Below are 20,177 nucleotides of genomic sequence, written 5' to 3'. Positions count from 1 at the left end.
TTAATTGGGCCCCGTGTTTGTTTGGGCCCATTTTACCTTTAGAAAGCATTTTGGTTTCTTTTCAACGTGTAAAGCGAATCTGGACGATTTTTGCTGAAATTGAGTCTGGCCTTAGGTGATGTTTGTTAGAGCTAGCATTTTTTTTGTTAGTTTTTGGAAAATTTGATGTTATTAAGGGTTATAAAATCGAATTTTCATTTTTTTGGGAAAAAAATGAAAATTCGATCCATCGATTCGATCTATTTCTATTCTTTTGACTTTATCATAACAAAACATTTACACTACTCACAGTAATCAAGGGATATAATTTCTTTTATGACATTTATAACACCTGTGTAAGACTTATAATTTTGCATATAGGTCAAATAAATAGCTTCCTTTTTTGAAATCTGTCTAAGTTCAAAAAGAGCCTGGTTAAACTTTAAACCTGTTACGATCAGCTTTGTAGTCGAAACCAAGATTTATCGAACTCATTCTAAACCGTTTCTGTAGAAAACCACATTTTATATCATTTCTTTCGATTCCGTGCCACTTGTCTCAATTTTTGACAAATACTTCCATTTATTCTGGCCATCTTGGTAGTGTTAGCACTCGTATTTTTCTAGCTGTAATAAAGAAACCGATCCTTAAATTGTATCGTTATCGAAAAATAATACAATCGCAATCGTGCTTTGTCTTATCCATACCTCTCTACTAATATTTTGAAGATGAAATTTTTTAATTTTGTTTAATTGTTTGTAATGGATAAACCCAAAATCTTCTGGACCAATATTAAAAAAATCTTTCACCATTAGAAAGCTACATGGTCTGCAAGTAACATAGGCTATATTTTATCTCGGTACCTGCAGTAGTTCCCTGGGAACGCGGGTGAAACCGAGACGAAACGTTTACTTGAAAGTAATTTAAAGAGAAGGGTATATCCTCAGATTTAAAATTTAATACCTTGAGCTCCCGAAATTTTCCTAAACGGTTCCTACCAACAAAATCTAAGTAAAAACCATAACATTTATTTTTATCATCTTCCTTTTAGCCCATTGTGTGAGTAACGTCAATAAGGCCTATTTCCAGTTCATTATTATTATTACGAGCCCCACTGAATAGGTTTATCGAGGTACTTCAGAGGCGGTTCCAACAATAGGCACGGTGTATTTCCGTGATTAGTCGGATTAAATAGATTGCTTTGAGTAATTATATCAGATTTTCAGCTGTCTCTGGTAGATTCTAGAACAATTTGAGTGACCATTGTGTACTTTTATCATCATCTGCCAACATCTCTCAAGACTTTTTCCAAGTAGGTATACATTTTATCTTAGATATTTGAGACCCTTATAGACCTCAAGTATATTGAAGTCAGCTTCCAGTCTAACTAGAGGCAGCTGAGTACCAGTGTGTACAGCCAATGTTTTGAATAAATAAACGCATTTTTCTTTTTCTTCAAGGGAAAGAAAAAATATCTGTAGACCTATTTCTGGATGTCACATCTTAGAATTTTGAAGTCTGATTCCAAAAATTCTCTTGGTATCTAAATATGTTCTATTAGTACATAAATCAATAAAACTTGTATTATATACCTATTTATATCTCAAGTGGCTGCTTGGGAGCCATCACAAGTAATCCATAACCTTCAGATTGAAACTACTTGAGCAGAAAATTGGACAGATGAGCTCCATGGAAAACCCTTTAATCTTTGTAGGGAATATCTAACTACATATACATAGATAAATATGATCGATATGTGTTTGTGTCTGGAAAAAAATCTGTTAGAAGTTGACAAAAGGATTTAGAATTTTATTGAGTTTAAATTATAGGACTTCTCGTATTGTAAAGCTAAAGTTTTTTTTTTGTTTTCTTTAACGTGTTAATCTCAGAAACCACAGGTCCAATTTGTTCATCTTTCAAGGTTGAGGTTTAGGCTACTTTTTATCCGGATGCTCCCACGGGATGAGGGTGAGACCGATAGTGACAACTTGTTTAAAATGGATTAATTTAAACATAACGATACACATGTTTATCATATAGATCTTATAAGGTATATAAGGCAGTTAAGTTTACGAATTAGCACGAAGCTATATTAATACCCCGGTGAGCTCTCAATTAGTGTTCATAGGGGAACAAGCGTGTGGTTTAATAGTGTGCAGCTGCACCATGCACTAAAGACTCAGGCTAAAGTATGAGCGTTATGAATATGTGCATAAATTATAAGCAGTAGTAGGTGTTTTAAGAGGGTGCTCGTGGTAAAGTAACTGCCGCGCATAAGACTGAGCAAAGGTTGACATTGTCTGTCTCCAAATGTGTGTCCATTTCGTCATAACTAGTTTCTCCGTGTTTCGGAAGGCACGTTAAATTGGCGGGTTCCGATTGTCAATTAAACATCTTTGTCAGCAGTAACGGACAGTCCAAAGGCCAACAAAAACTAGAAAATGTATACCAGAAAACTCATCAAAAGACACAAAATTAAATGAAAGTTTCGTTAACCTGAAGTTACTACGTGCAAAGTAACTAAACTTTTAATTAACCGATTGCCCCCGAAGGAGCAGTTTCTTAATTCAGATATCAGTATGTTTTTAAAAGCAATTCTCTCTTTGTTGCAGGTGGCCCCAAATCTAATAGAATTCGTCAAATCACCAGTGAACATAATAGATTTTATAGCAACACTAAGTTTTTACATGGACGTGGTGGTAGAACTGACAGTGGTTCGGCAATACGTGGACAAGGCCGACATCCTGGAGTTCATCTCCATCATCAAGATCCTGAGGCTGTTCAAGCTGACGAGGCACAGCCCAGGGTTGAAGATTCTGGTGCATACCTTCAAGGCGTCGGCGAAGGAATTGACGCTGTTGGTGTTTTTTCTGGTGCTTGGCATCGTGATATTTGCGAGCCTTGTTTATTATGCTGAGAAGTCTCAGGTGAGTTCTGTAACCTTTTTTAAATTAGACTTAAACATATGGCATTTCTATTTCAAAAGAGTTTTCATTGTCCTGGAACCTCAACGAATCCAGAAGGAACAGGGGTTGCAGTAAGACGCATAGAGGACGCATGGGGGGATCATTTGGGATCACATTTCATAATTTTCCAGCTACTCAAAAAGGTTTTAATATTATAGCTATTTTCCCCTACATAAAAATCTTGCGGGAGTAGTCTCCCAACTTTCACTTGGTTACTTCTTAAATGGCTAGTCGTCAACAAAAAGCAAGTAACAAAATGCTATGAGAAGGAAATTGAGAAGAATAAAGGAAATGAACCCAGAGCAAGAATACATCTTGAAATATGAGTTGAGTTGTCAATTCTTACGCTAGTCAATTTTCCGGATGAAGCACGGGCTCTTCCTTGATTCGCTGTACAATTCTGATCGATGTAAAGTTTTAAATTGCATCAATATAAACTTTCAAAGCACCAAGTAATACTTCTTCACGTCTTCAAAAGGTGAAATACAAATTCACGCATATTGTTTCTCATTTACGAAATACGAAATCAGCTGAAGCCGGTTAGACTGGAAGCCGACCCCAACCCGATGATGATGATTTACGTGAATACGAAAAATTTATGAAGTATATGAGTAATGAGTAGATTTTCCTGTTTTACAAAGCCCTTGCAATAAGGACTTGAAGCCAAATATTTAGGAACAAAACAACATCATCTATAGATTACATACACACTACAAAACTGATCACTAGAATAACTGACATAAACAAACAGACCCACATACAATATTCGATCACATTGAGTAAATAACAGCTCGATCACAATGCATCACTATCGTATTGGAACTATCCTTTTGTTGGCACTGTCAATAATTTCGGCTGAATGATCGTTTGTTAGGTGGGAAGGTAAAGGTATCCACCTACCTACTTCTACCTCGATATAAGATACTTACATGTTAAGAGTTGTACTATCTTGCCAAGGAAAAAAATAATATGGGAGTTCATAAATGGGTATATTTTTTTTAGGAATTATTCCACTTTGGTGGTATTGTTAATATACTTTCGGAAACTTAAGCATCTTTAACTTATATTCGAACAGACGTCGTTTGCGGAGCGGGCGCGTTCGCAAACCACGGGAACCTAAGTGGATTCCCGGCTTTAACTCTTTTTGGTAAATGATACCTGATCAAAGTTAAAAAATGCATAAAAAGGTGTACGGTAAATAAGGCCAACTCAGTGCAGCTACAGGGCGAACACGGTTCAATCACAGAGTGTCGGAATACCAAACTCAAGATTCTTTTGTCAGTTTGCAAGTAATTTTGGGCCTTAGAGTATTCAACAAACTGGATATGGAGTTGCCATCCATTCCCCTCTTTCAAAGGTACAAAAGTTCAGCCCATTAAAAAACGTATGTATACGTGAAGTTTATGTTTGTGTTTATAAATTTTGTCGTGTGCATGCGGAACGATGCGATCGAAAATGCATGTGTGAGCTTTCACAATTGGCAGACTTTATCTCACAGATTGGTGCTCCTGGCGATTCCAGTTGTTCCAATGCCCTGAGTTTCTGCCATACAATTCCGGGTTCCATTACACAAAGGCTACTGATGTTTTTACTTGTATGGGTAGGTTGTGTAGATAGGTGCAAATATGTGAATGAATAGGATATTTGAATTTGACAACAGATTTGCAGTTACGCAGAAATAGTGGTAATAAAAGGCAACGGAAAATGAAATCGAGCTAGATTTAATTAAATAAGTGCTCATTTCATGTCCGGTTGGTTAAATACTCTAAGAGCTAGATCGACCTCTGTGGCGTATAATGTGAAAGGAATAAATATGAAATGATGCGAAATAAAATAACTGCGAGGAACATATTCTCTCCGAGTTATTTTATTTCCTGGAATTCCGTTTCATTAATATCATTTCACTGCAGCTCACATCTCCAAAATAAACTGCTAAAAGGAATTTTACAGTGACGTTTATGACGCAGCCTGTGACGTCACAGAATGTATGTAAAGTTATTTTAATCGTTTCATTTTATGCGCTGGACTTTTTACGCTAGCCTGACTTGCTATTTTAAATATACGTATATTGCTACCTACGCACGGATGTCTCGTCTCTAGAATGGTCTATATGTGTGGATGTTGTAATGACGTCATAAGTATGTCGTGTTTTGTTTACCTAATGACGTTCATTTGAAACTCATATATAGTTGTTGATTTGATGTTTTTGTAGAACGCAAGAGAGACCTACGTCCGTTTGTCAACGAAAAATATTTGTTAGTCCACACTTGAAGAAATAAATAAATAACAAGTACAGTTAAAGCAGAAATCTCAGATATTGTAGACTTAATAAAAAATCTTTTAGGGCTTATAACTGCTTATCTTTCTGTTCATCAACTCAGACTTAACCATGAGCCCCTATAAATTACTCCTGAAAAAGACTGAATTAAATGCCTATAAAATATTCAACATCATCTGCAATCACTTACTACATAATAAAATTATGAAAACCAACCCTGTAAACGTTGAAAGCACGTTTTACTTTTATACGGAACCCAATTATATTTCCCATTTCATGCGCATTTAATAAACCATTATGATTTCATGAAAATTGCATAATATCAACCGTTCTCACGAAAACAAAGTGATTATACCCACAAAATGGCCACTTCGCTGAAACTGAATAAATTCGCTGAAAATTTTATTGTATACGTAATTTTCATTTTCGGTGGAAGTTTTGAATATAATGACAGGTCCTGCTATGATGTGGTGGAGTTTCGTGGCAGGAAGGTAATCTTTGAATAACTAATCAAACAAAAGTTTTTGCAGTTCTATATTGTGTTTATTTGATTTGTGTGTGTCACATCAATTGAAATAAAATTATTGGTGCACTGTCTGCAGTGTCAGATAATTTAGTTGCTCACTTTTCAACATTCATTTTTCAAATCCTGGGTACAATCTTTACGACATAAAATAATTTTCAACCATTTTTCCTGGGTTTTCTAATACGGCTCAAAATATCTGGTAGGTAGGTACCTATTTTGAAAATCTTTCCTGTTGCCTATCATCACCTTTTAGTGATTGAATTGCAAATCAGTTCTAAATCCTATTTAGCACACCATAGTTTAATTTTACGATGCCTTTCAAATGACCCATGAAATTAACTCCACTAAAATTCAATATTACCTGATGCAGCCCTAACAATCTCCTTCAAGCCGTAATTGAAATATAATCAAAATAAACGATCCATAAAAAGTGTAATCGCTTCTGAAAAATGTAAAAATACCCTCTCAATATCACCTTTGCCATGTATTTCAGGCGAGCGACTGAATTTCAGACTACCGGCACTGAGTGAGCCACTGAAAGTTAATTAACTGTCAATTCGTTCTACTGAAAAAAGTTCAGGACATGGATTGTTGAAATGAGGAGATACGGGGAAAATAATTCTGCTAAAAAAATATACTAAAAGGTCATCACTGAAAATAGATCAGTAGAAAAGTCCAGATTTTTAAAATTGTTGTTGTTAGAAAGTGGACTCATCTTTAAAGGCTTTATTAAAGTAGCTACTGATTACTTCTTAAAGTTTAAGACACTTTTTTTTTAACGACGCGCGACGTCAAAAGTCATCAAATGACCATCCCGCTGTGGGCGAGCTGTGGGTTAGCAGCGGTGAGGGAGTGTCAGACTCTTACTGACTAAAAACCGTCATGTTCCGTCGTAGGCCTTTTATGTACCAGGGCCGCGGTATCTCTTTCGAACAACCCGCAGCCATTTTGAGCCATTTTGAGGTAAGACTATATTTTTCCAGCACTTTTAATCTTTTACAAGTTACATGTAAATACAAAAAGTTGACAGACACAAAAATACAACGGTCACTTATAATAATGAAATTGTAGCATACCAGGACTTTTTAATATTTGATGGGTCTGCCTAATTTGACCTTATAATATTAACATACCAGCTCCAATTTTTCAATCATCAAGGTCTCAGCATATTCATGACTATGCAAAAGCGGAAAATTCAGTTTATGATCGAAAACTTATCAATTAAGTTCCACAATGAAAATTGAATGGTCGTAAATTATTTTGAAAACAAGCCGACCAATTAATATTTCAGGCTCTGAAACGGAAAATTTTGAGCGATTCAGTAGTTTTGGCGTGAAGCCCGATTGAGGTTTATACAGACGCCGGGGCTGCGGGTTATTCGAAAGAGATACCGCGGCCCTGGTACATAAAAGGCCTACGACGGACAACGACGATTTTTAGTCAGTAAGAGTCTGACACTCCCTCACCGCTACTAACCCATTTGATGATTTTTGACGTCGTTAAAAAAAAAAAAAAAAAGGTTTATACAGACAGGCAGAGTTAATTTTGTATCTAATCCATATATAAGTAAGGAAGTATGGATTAGTGGCACAATATGGGTACTTATCAGTTATCTCACTATTCTTAACATTGAGATACAAGTCCACTTATCTCGAAACCGCCAATAATGAAATTCCTACTCAGCTTATCAAGTTAGAATAACACATACTCGCAGTGTTGTTTGTGTGCCCATTACCACCCCATATTTATGATAAAACTTCTGTCCAGCATAAATATAAAAATGAGAAGACAAACAAAAACCCAGTTACACTGCGGCTCACGGTGGCGTTTGCTTTTACACTCTGCGTAATACCCTGTGTGACACTGTAAAAGAATAGTGATGTGACACCTTATTTTTCTATCGTTAGTTTTATCAGCTGTCAAGTAGGTGATCTTCACACTGCCCCGCATCACGCTGCATCTTGCGTGTCGACGCACCTACGCGCGTTCCTGCGGGAGTGCAGATCTGCATCATCGTGCGGGTTTTTCGCGCACTCACGCGCGTAGGTGCGTTTTGTAGATTCACGCACGGCGGCTTCCATTTTCAAATATACACATCAGGCCCATTCAAAACCACGCGCGTCACTGCGGGATTCAGTGTGCCATACCTTGCGTCTCGCCCCGCACCTACGCGCGGGGGTGCGTGTTTCTCCGCATGTATGTGCGTGATCCGCATGAACGCGCGTGGATGCATTTTCAGTGTGTTGGACTATGCGTGTTTTCCATACAAACGGAGATATTTCCATACAACGGAAAAAAACGCATCCACGCACTACGCTGCATCATGCAGGGCGGTGTGATAATCGCCATAATGTTCTATAAAAAATGGTATCTAAGCACTATTATAGAGAATATCACATCAACCTGTTATTTGCGAGATGACGGATAGAAGAATATGGAATGAGAAAACCAAACAAAATTGGGATAAGGGCAAGAGGATGATGATGATGTTGAAGTACTATCATAGAGATGTACTCCTACTATGATACTGGTCTTTGTAATGAACAATAAGTCGAGGTACTAAAATGGCCCATTATTGCATTCAAATGACAAATTAAGAAAAACAAACACTTAAGTATTTTATAAGATAACTGTTACTTAATTATTTGCTGAGCTCTGTCGTCTTCGTCGTCGTGCTTTTAAGCATTTGTAATGAACGTAGATTGAAAACAGCAAGATAAATTAAACGTTACGAAGAAAAACTACTCTTGTAGCTTTGCTGTTGGAAAGATGTCGTTGAATAATAAAAAGTTAGTTACCACCTAGTCTCCAAGCTTTATTTCACCAACAGAGTTTTTTTACTATACACAAGGCGTTAACATATCATATTCGATTAAATTATATACTTTTTCAAAACGAACCTTTACACAAAACATCGACTATCGATAACCCAAACCGATACTGTCACATCACTATGCAAACCGAACGCGCAGCTGTTATATTCCCGCCAAAGAATGCGTTAGGAAACTTTACCAATATGCCGCCTGTATTGAAATTTTTCTCACCAATGTATTTTTTTCAATGCGCCCGGTTTTATTACCAGAGGCTCAAGTATTACAATGTTACATACATATGTATGAGTGTAATCCTCTTGGCTTTCTTATATGATCATCTGAAAGTATATTTTGTGTTCCCGAAATGTGTCTCGATACACTGGCCAAAACCTACTCATGACGTTATGAATTCGACATTATACTGTGGTGGGTCACCATACATGTATTATTGGTGAGACAAATATGACGTATGTATTGTGACGTATATATGAGCATAAACACTGCTATGGCGTCAACACAATAACTAGTATATTTCGGAACGATTCCATAGTATGCCGTCGATTCATGACGTCACGTACCTAGGCCAGTATACTCAGTTATATTGTGGAATACACGCTACATGTACTAGCTACATTTATATTCAATACTGGCCTTGATGTGGAGCAAGAAATTATTACTTAAATAATTCTTTTGGTCTTTAGAGTAGGGTTCTTTCGCGATATATGTATCCATTCCCATTCACACTTCAAGCGAAAAATTATTTATAATACAAAACAAGATACTAAAATAATCGTTTTGAAGACGAAACCCGGATATAAAAGTAATATTTTAAACTAAACCAACTTAAAGTGATAACGAGATAAAAAGTTTATAACCGATTGAAAATATTAATTTCTTCTTGAACAAAAATATTTCTTAAAAATCTATACCTAGCTAACTTGAACGTTATCAAAGAAGATATTTGTAGTTCACGTTCGATGCGACTGTCAATATTTTACTTTAATCTCGCTCCACTTGTAGGATTCTTTATACTACAAGAAAAGTACTTTTATCACGATATCCTGCACAACTATAATCATCACTGCCAAGAAAAAAAGAATTATAATTATTTAAATTCTGTCAGCTTACGGATAAAATAGCACTAAAATAGGTAAGAAAAACTCGAATTTCAAAGTAATACTACAGAAATTATGTCTATAATGAATCTGTAAAACGACCCTGTAAAAAATCTGAAAATCCAATCTACATTCCCCAAAGAAAACTAAAAAAATGTAATACATTTTTAACTAGGAATAGAAACAATTTGCTACGGTACCTACTTTTTGAAATAAAATGAGATTCAGGTTTAATGAAGAAATATAGGATAGATAGTTCATATTTTTTATTAAGCTTCGAACTAAACTAGTAATTGTTCTACGTGCTATCAACCGTATCTCAAGGGAACCACTTACAGGTCAAAAGTAATCTATGTCACTCCTCAGATTCTAGGCAATGTGTGTTACCAATTTAACATAAATATATTTAAAATTTATTTTTTAAAATGTTTACATTCATTTAAAAAAGTAAAAATACATACATAAAAACTAAAAATGCACTAATACAATGCATCAAAAAATTGCTCCTCGTCGCTGTCACGGGTACCCAAAAGGCTGGCAGCATAGATTTAATAGTTTTGGCTAGAATTAATGACAGGTAGACTAAGTTAATATCGCTTTTATAATTTTAAGAAAAAGTCACTCTATAGTTTGATTATGTTTTTACCATGTAGTATACCATTAAACTCCCTACAAAAAAAAAACAGAATAATGGTTTTCAATTTATGATATTAGTATAAAAAAGTTTGATTTCATCACATTCCCGTTCAAAATAATTAATTTTACGTCCAATTTATAGAACAAATAAATATTGTTTGATTGCACTTTTAATTGAGTGTTTTGTACACAAGCTATTTATTTTGGTTTGCCCAGTTTGCTGTTTGCATTTGCTAATTGATTCAATATTTAGATCAACTAGCAATTTACATAGTTTAATAGTTAGATAAACTGTTAAATAATTGACTGTATTGAAATATCGTATAATTTTAACTTAGATACTTCTAAATTATTTGCTGGGGTTAAGTTAAAGCAGGCCGTTCTTCTTTTTCGAGGTGGAAAATCATCAGATGACGCACTTCCCCTGGCTGTGGATGCTTCAACTTTTGCTTAATAAAGCCATCTTTGTTCCTTCTGAAGCCCTTTGAATAACAAAGCCGACGAGCTCATTCAAACAATTCCTCAGCCCCGACAGGATACTAGCTGCTGGCCTAGAGGGCATAGGAGGGATCGTTTTTTTTACTAATGTTTCACATAAAATATGGTCAAATGTGCGTGGTCTCATGTCAAGCAGGAAAAATAATGGCAACCCTAGACATAACACTTTCATAGTAAACAAATACAACATGATCGGCAGGTATTTTCACAAGTAGTATTCTAATCGATATCTCGTCAGATCGGTTTCTGCATCAGCATCGATTCCCTTCATCCCTTTTTCGTTTAAGATGTCAATTTCCTCCAAATCTTTTCGATTTCGAAATCGAAAGGGGATATTGTGTTCAGGTGCGTCACCGAATAATCGTATTGCGAGTTTCCTAGAGCGTTTATTTAGAAAATAATCATACACCAATTTCTTGCTAAAAGTTGCCTTTTAGTCAGGTTTTTCATGAATCTGTTTTTTGACAAAGTTTAGGATAATCATTTTAGGAAAAAAAGCTACCTAAAAAGATATCCCAAGACACACGTACTATAAAGTAACTGAGATTTTCATTTATCCCCAATTACTTACGAATGTGTTCTTTCAAAAAGCAACAGACAGATACACGTGGTATTACGCAGTTATAACGTTTATCTGAATCAAATTAATATTCCATACCAATGAAAAAAACTGTCCGCATGTCGCAACATTTTATTCTTTCTCAAAAACTTACCTATAATTGTACCGCCTTCCTTACTTTTTCCCTTTTATAGGTCACTAGAATATCCACATGTTAATATAAGGCTATACTCAAGGAGAACAAAATGACTAGCGGAGGTGCCATAACGGAAAATCTCCTAAGGAAGTAGCTCGCCAAAATACAGGTGTGCGGGGAACCAAGCATGTTACTTTATTCGCCCTCATACGCCTTCTTTGGACCCGTAAATTTTTTGGAATACCAAAAATCGGTGACAGATGTCTCAAAGAACCCTAACCCCTCATTAGTTCACTCATAACTGATCGTTTTAGTCATGACCACCGTTCGCATTTGACCTAGCAGAAGGGCCCTGACCTACCTGCATTATGGTATCTCCAGTCTTTCCTTACCTACTCCGTGACTATATTCAATCTGATTCTATATTTATTGACTTTCTGAACCGGGTCACTGCGCAATAAGATTAATAAAAATAATTAATTACGGCGACAAGAGACGTAATAAACGAACCTATGTTGACCTAACCGAAAGTTTTTAATTATCTGTATTAATTAATTTGGATTTCGTTGATTGGGTCTTGTAAGTTGAGGTTTTATTTATATTTTTGAGAAGTATTTTTTTCACCTCTGGGAGGTATGGTTGATTGGATTATTTTTACTGATGTTGTTGAATATAAATTTTAATTTTCAAAGTAAACTGGTGCACTAAAAGATTATCAAAATTCACCAATTATATATTTGTGTTATCTCACTGACTTATTATAACTTTAGATTTATTTATACATTCGAAAATGTTAAAAAAAATTAAGTCACTTGTTGTTCTCACGTCGTGATCAGCATGTTCCGTTATACCTATAAATTAACAAATATTTAAGTCTCAATTGAAAGACAGTTCCTTGATTTTTAACTCCGGTTTTTCAATAGTTTGGTCTTAGTCTAAAGAATAACGGTATAATGGTTTCACCAAGTTATATCTAGCAGTGATTATGTGAAAAGATTGCTTGGTCGAACCATACTACTTATTGGCGAAGCCACTACAGATAATAAGCTGGAAATCGATTCCAACAAATATGATTGGATTCCTTCATGTAAATTATATCAGTGGAGTTGAATCTGAATGTGATTGCGTCCAGGGAATATGTACGTGACGTTATAGTACTTTATAATATTGATATAAGGAGGAAAGATTTCGTAGTTTTTGTATGTTTGTTATGTAACTAAAATAAAATTGGTTAAATTTTTTTCTGGTGTGAGAAATAGTTTTTTCGGGATGCGGGGGAAACTGCAAGAAATACGTATAATTAGATAATAACGTAGCCTGGTTAATGTAAAACATTGCTTTGGAGGCATACAGCACAAATATACTATAACAAAATAAATTCTTTTGTTTTCGATAGCAATATATTTTGCTGAGATGAATAAATCATGTAGCTTTCAATACAATGTAAACATAGCAAATGGTTGGCTAGTAGATATTCAATAGAGAATAATTTCGTTCAATCTGTGATTTTCCAAAATGATTTATCGACTTCAATTAGCAAGGCTTCAAAAGGATTCGTTTCGACTAAACTCTGTTAATTGTCACTAACTGTGAGTTATGAGGCAATAACCTAACTTGTATTAGAATTCTATTTCGGTGATATTGAAAATTGAGTAAAAGAAAATTAGATTGATGATCGTAATCAATACTCTGTATTTATTGGGTAGAAACTTGGTATTAAGTGACTTATAGAGCAATGAAATGTTACCTAAACATATATGATTTACGATACATCTTAACACAGACTTGAAAATATAACACGGAAAAATGTTATTGCAAGGATATAAAACGTTAACAGAATTCATCATCTGCCTAGCTTTCTCCCAACTATGTTTGGGTCGGCCTCTAGCCCGTTGTTTTTACCGAGATACAGCTGAGTATAATGAACTGAAAGAAGCGATGAGATACCATTCGCTCTGGCACTTAATTATGGCTTGAACCAGGGCATATCACAATAAAGAATACCACAGGGTCTGAGACCAAACCTATACCTCTATTACTGCATCCCTTTACATTATACTGCACCATTATTCTTAATTTTAATCAAATTATCCTTTTGTCCACAGGATAACCCCGACAACCAGTTCAAGTCCATACCCCTTGGCTTATGGTGGGCCATAGTCACGATGACCACCGTGGGCTACGGAGACATGGCGCCCAAGACATATCTAGGCATGTTCGTGGGCGCGCTGTGCGCTTTGGCGGGCGTACTCACCATTGCGTTGCCGGTTCCAGTCATCGTGTCTAACTTCTCTATGTTTTATTCACATACTCAGGTAAGTGTAGCTTAGAAATTGTTCTGGATATTTTGTTTATCATTAAAAAAAACAAACATTTTGTGTACCTTTTATAATAACTACAAAATAAACGATGCGCTACTCATTATGAAGGTATAAGGATTATTTTCGAGCGTGTTGGTTGATTTTTTGAATTATGTGGTTTTATACGTGTTCTGTCCAGTATGGGGTACGTACCTAATAAGTTTTTTAGTATTTACGACTTGTCAAAATGCATTTTTAAGCAGTTTAAGTTACCACAAAGGAAACTTAGCATACAGTGATTTTATTGGTTTTGTAAGAGTTTAGAATTTTGTCTAAATCCCATCCATTTAGGATAAAAAACATTTACAGAAAACTTTTTTGCACCCACAGTATAATTGTTTCCAGTATATTTTTTCGGTGGTTACCGATAGCAATCACGTTTAATTTCCTCACCACTAGACGACAGACGTGTCAATACATCAAGATGGAACTCATAATATTGACATTCCGATACTGTCCAGTGTCCACGTCACTACTATGTTAAAGATTGTATCTTTGGTTACGTCATTATATCTAATAGGAAGGGACACAGGGATATTTTGATGAAATAAACTTTCCTTATCATGATTTTGCGTGACAATCCTTTTGATGATTTGATGAGTGTACAAAAAAAAAATCAAACAATTATTTCTGGAAAAAAATCAGGTCAACCGCATTTTGAATAAATTTCTTGAATATATTGGTACTTCACCCGTCTTGTACATGAAATCACTATCCATTTGAGTTCCATAACCAAATTACATTTATTAGTCATAGTCTACCTAGCCTCAACAACCGTCATAGCAGATATTAAGCCTCAAACTCAACCAGTTTTCATTTAAAAAACCGATGAACTTTTGATCTCTTACAACGCAAACATAACAGGACATAAGATAAAACCGCAGTTAACAACTCCTTACATCTTAATTAAACCATTAATTGAGACGAACTAAACTTTTTAAGTTAAACGTACCAGATGAAAGAACTTTCTTACACTAAGTTAACCAACTTGAAAATAAAAGTTGTGTGAAAAATAACAAGTACTTCTTTAGCCGGATTGCCGTCGACAAGTGTGATGGAAACTTAAGTAAAAATAGGAGGGTTTTAGAATTTAAATTCAGAGTAGTGTTGAAAGTTTCAATCCTAAGTTTAGGAGAAAATCTTGCCTTTTCAGTAAAAGTTTCTGGGGATATTTACATGTATCGCGGGTGTTTGCAACGAAATAAACTAGACTATGTACAGTAAGTCGGAACAGAAATATATTTGAGATAGTTTTGTAGATAGAACGAATACAGATAAACAGATATTAAAAAAAAAAACAGTTATCTTATGAAGGCCTATAAAGCTTTTTCTAATTTTGAGCATTAAACTTAAGTAAACTATGAAATTTTAATGGGTACCGAGTAAATGTATGTACATTAAACAAAATGGTAAAAAAGTTTATTTGAACGTTTGAAAGTACTTAAAAAAAGCGACATTAATTTAATAATTTTTGCGTTTCTGAATATCTTGCTATTTAATCTCAATGACATTAATATCTCAATGACATTCATCTCATAAATAAATAAAATAAATATCCAACTTCCCGGAAAAGACCTCATATTTTCCAATAGACTTAAATCTCCCAATTCATTTTAAGCTTCATCCCCAAACATCAAAGAGTGTTCCATTCAGGAAAGACGGACAAAGGGCCACTTCCAGTGATTGTTTGTTCAGGACGTCACTTTTCACTAATACACCGTCCACCAATTCGTTCGGCAAATATCTTCGGAAACGACAAACGAGGAAATTAACTGTTCACTAGAAAGGTCGTTTGCCAATCGAGGGAAAGTGTGTACAGTCAGGGACGAAAATATATTTAATTATGTTTAAAGGAAAGTCGTGTTAGTTACACTACTTGTAACACAAAAACGGCTCAATCAATTTAATGAAAATTGGTGAGAATAGCTTAGACTTGTTATCTCCAAATGGCTGCGAAATATTGGTCCCTCAAGACGCGGAAGAAATCGCGAGCAGAGAATTATGCAGTCACGTTTTCTGGAAAATCTAACTAAACCAAAAAAAAAATTTGGAATGTACAATTTTCTTACTTTAATCAGTTTTCCATCGATATATACCAAAACTGTAACTTAAGCACTGCATTGACAGTTGACAGTCATATAAACAAAAAAATACTTAGATGAATTTTAGTTTTATGTGTGTTTCTGTACTTCTGTTCGCGACTGTACTGTTTGTAAGGAAAGAGACTTACGTCCTTTGTCTTCTGAATTAATTGACCAGGAAATGTCAACGACATTGGGCTGTGTTAAAATATTAATTTTGCGAAGGAGGAAGAACATCAAATACGTTAAATAATGACTGAAATATGTAAGGAAGTAAATTGTATTTGTTTATTAAATATTTTCATACGATAATTTTGTTTGACATATTAATAACGATATCTCGGTTTAAGTATTGGTTTGATATGGCTCAAACTTCATCAACATGATAACAACATTATGTCAAAATAAATAAATATTTATTCTAGCATTGTATAAACTCATTTTAAAAAGGTCACTAACTTTACACAGAAAATATCCAAGAAAATACATTCATTACATTAAATACATTCTCCAATGTATAGTCCTGCAAAATGACCTATAGGTACAATTTTTTTCCGAGAGAAAGAGAAGACAGAAAGCTACTTAACCTTTTACACATAAATAAGAATAAGAAAACCCACCAAGAAATGTTCCCTTTGAATAATCCAAGGCTTGTCCAAACTGCCGATCAGCATGACACGAAGATATTTTGACGTATAATAAATATAATATAAGTCAGGTGGGGTTTAATATCGTTTTGTAAGTAAATGTACCGTGAGCGAAGCGGTCCAATGCACACCCCAAGCTTCAAGGTTATTTCTGTGTGAAAACAGAGAGGAATTTTGTATTTGAATATTCCTTGTTTTGGGATATTTTTAGGGGAATAAAAGAGGTTGAAATGTTTGTAAAGAAAAAAGATCCTTGTTAGAATATAATCAATTTTCAATTGAATAGTTCCTGTTTTCAGCTTTAGCAACATACATACATGTAAATAAAAATACACACAAATAGGAAACATTTCTTTGTTTTTACCTTAAGGGCTTCGAAACTACGGAATCGAGTTAAAAAGCTATACTCTTCCCGAGTAACGTAGGCTATATTTTATCCCGGTACGGGCAGTAGTTGAAACCGCGGGGAAACAGCTGATATGGCTATATGGCGTGATTTCTTTTCTAAAAAGAAAGTATTTTTAAATGTTTCACTATTTTGATTTTTAAAAAGTCTATCAGAACAGAATAAACCAGTAGTCAGATATTTCTCCTTCAAAATTTCTTCTACAATAATTCAAAAAAATACTAAGGTCAGCATCACCATATATTCACATAATCATTATAAGCCCCTCATATGTCCGCTGAGCTTGTGAGCCTTTAATATGCTTACCGCTAATAAAACGTCTCCCGAAATATTTTATGTCGGTCCGACTAACACGGTTTGTCACTCCCCAGGCGTGGGGATGACTAAATTATTTCTAGCAGATTATTTTATAGCCTTCAAAGTGCATGTACAGATTTTTGAAAGCATAATTTTGGAGAAAAAAGAGCAAATCATGAAATGGTAAATACACTTTGAGTAGCCAACCGACATAAATAGTTGCCTAATATGCTTCTTCACTCCTAGTGTAGCCTAGCATTGAAGCGGTCTGAATTATCAAGACAAGACAATTAACCCATACATTTTGCAGTTAATTATCGACTTTTTCTTGTAAATAAAAAATACTGTTTAAAAACGTCGTCTTTATAAAAAGATTAAAAAAAATAATTTGGAATTCACTCACATGTCACTGGACCACCAAAACCTGACAAATATTTCAAGAATTTAGCAGTCATATTCTATTGTTTCGGAAAACTCAGTTAATGCACTGTCGATGTATTTCGCTAGAAATTAGGTTCAGCCTGAATGTTCGACCTGAATACTGTTTTAGACTAGACTAAAGGTCAGCGGTAGTTGCAGATGGAAAATTGTGTAAGAGATTCTTAGGTAAATATTTATTAAACTCTCTCACTCTTTTACATTTACACAAATAAATATTTACGTAAGGCAATTTATTTATGGTGGGTAGTCAGAATGTAAAACCGCACGATAATTGTAATATTTTCAGTATATTATACTCTTTTAAAGTCGCACTAATATATAAGTTAGCGTAGCCACAGAGCTGAAGTGACAGGCCACAATTCATTCTATTACTACCGCTATAATTTCTGGTACTAAATGATCGGTTTAGAATGCAATTTTACAAAACTGTAGAATATAACAAGCCACCAATACATAGAGTATTTTATTACAAGTTGTCAAATAACATTTTCAAAACGTTCTCACAAGAACTCTCATAAAACTTTAACTTTTATTTTCACATGCTATTTTGTTGAAACTTTTAATGTACGCAAATTCTTTCTAGTTGTTCACGACGTCTCAACTTTGCAATATGAGACGTAAATCTGATATTATGACGTCATCACTAAGTTTGCACCTTTCCAAGTAATAACTCAAATAACTTAATACTTGCTACGAGGTTCTACGAGGTGCTACGAAGTGCTACGCGACGCTACGACTACGAGGTTGCTACGGCTACGAATGTGCTTTATAAGATTGCTACGCTTTTGTAAATTTCGTAATAATGTTTCGCAGAAAATATTGCAATTTCTTTTTATGTTTGTAGCTTTTATATTGTGGGATTTTACGTTGCTTTGTTAAAGTTTTGTAGTTGTTTTACAAAGTTATTAAAATATAGTGTTTTTAGGAACGAGAAATAGCACTTTGTGTTAGCACTGCAGATCTAACTTTTATATTAAAATGTTTAGCATAGTATTTTTATTTTTAAATACTAAATACATATCAGCACCTTTCAAGATAAACATTTAATGAATATTTCACTCAATTTTTATCACTTCGCATTTCACTGTAATATTTATGATGACTTATGACCACTTATTTTAAGCAACAATACAAAAGGAAGCGCCAATATAAATCAACATTTAATCTAATAAAACACTCAGATCCATAAAAGAAACATTTAATAATAATTACTCTGACTTATCTTTGTTAACGTTAACAAAGATACCACCAAAGAAATACGAAACGCTACGAATATTTTATTACTACGAAGCTACGAGGCTACGAGGCTACGCGGCTACGAATCTTTCGTAGCTTGTAGAACACTTGACGTCTGGTTGTATATTTTGAGCTACAAAATGCTACGGCGCTCAAATGTGGAGCAATTTCAGAACTGAAATATGAGGTTGAATGTAAGAACACGTCGGTTTGCTAAAGGACAATGGGCACTTTGTATGGGATTTGGTACCCACTCCAACAGTAACGTCTGATATATCATTAGAAAGGTATTTACGTGAAGAATAATAAAAACTATGGGGCTTGCCTCAATTAGCTGTCCGATCCGAGTAATGATAAAAATTAAATCGACATAGAAACAAGTATGTCATCCATATATGCAAATTCATTAAGAGGCATATGTCGTCAGTGTAATAATTTAAAACACAGTTAGTAGACATCTTAAATTGTTTGAAATACACTCTATTATAATCTAAAGGTTGTAATAGTCTATGGAGTCATACTACGGAAACACAATCGTCATCTGATTTGACAAAAGTTCAAAACATTTCTGAAAACACAACTAATCATTTTAGTTACATACCATCTTTAAAAATAACAGGCTTCCATGTACCTACACATTATATGAAATAAAAAAAAAACTGTTATTAAAACACGATCATCATTTAACATTAATTGATTGTAAATACTGAAAGACTTTCATCAAATACATAAGCTAGTTCTGCGTGAACTGCAAAGGTTTGCGCACAGACTTTTTTTAAAGCAGTGGGCAGGCAAACATTCTAAGAAGGATAAATTCTTGTTTTTTTGTTACTTTACCAGTTTTTATTTAATACAGTTGGATTTAAGAACTACATCTACGTTGGTGATTTATGAACATTATACATTCTATTAGTCAATGTCACGCGAAATGGACAAAGATTTGGGACTAGTCGTCATAGTAAACATTGTTTGCCTTGCCAAGACCTACGCAATGGTACTAGAATCAACACTGTTGGACAGGGTACCAAAACGCCCATCGTCCTTTGATGGATGTTTGTTAAGCCTTTCGGGGTTTATTGTAAAATTCGTTGATGTTGCTTTTTGAATTGTGTGAGTTCGTTATGTATTGTATTTTGACTAGACATAATATATTTAGCTACATATTTATTTGATATTTTTCTATCAAATGACCTCGTGAACGAG

General features: G+C 34.6%; 1 protein-coding gene across 1 annotated transcript in view; it reads left to right on the top strand.

The window, feature by feature from the left end:
• The window catches only part of LOC110376737 (potassium voltage-gated channel protein Shaw), a 204,222-nt gene that overhangs the window by 134,694 nt on the left and 49,351 nt on the right, over positions 1 to 20,177 (top strand). Inside the window, exons 6-7 of the mRNA XM_049846126.2 lie at positions 2,592 to 2,906; positions 13,612 to 13,821. Coding sequence (XP_049702083.1) covers positions 2,592 to 2,906; positions 13,612 to 13,821 — 525 coding nt within the window. The remainder of the gene's footprint in view (positions 1 to 2,591; positions 2,907 to 13,611; positions 13,822 to 20,177) is intronic.

Source organism: Helicoverpa armigera, chromosome 18, assembly GCF_030705265.1.
Source record: "Helicoverpa armigera isolate CAAS_96S chromosome 18, ASM3070526v1, whole genome shotgun sequence".
NCBI lineage: Eukaryota > Metazoa > Arthropoda > Insecta > Lepidoptera > Noctuidae > Helicoverpa > Helicoverpa armigera.
This window is presented reverse-complemented; position numbering and strand designations above follow the sequence as displayed.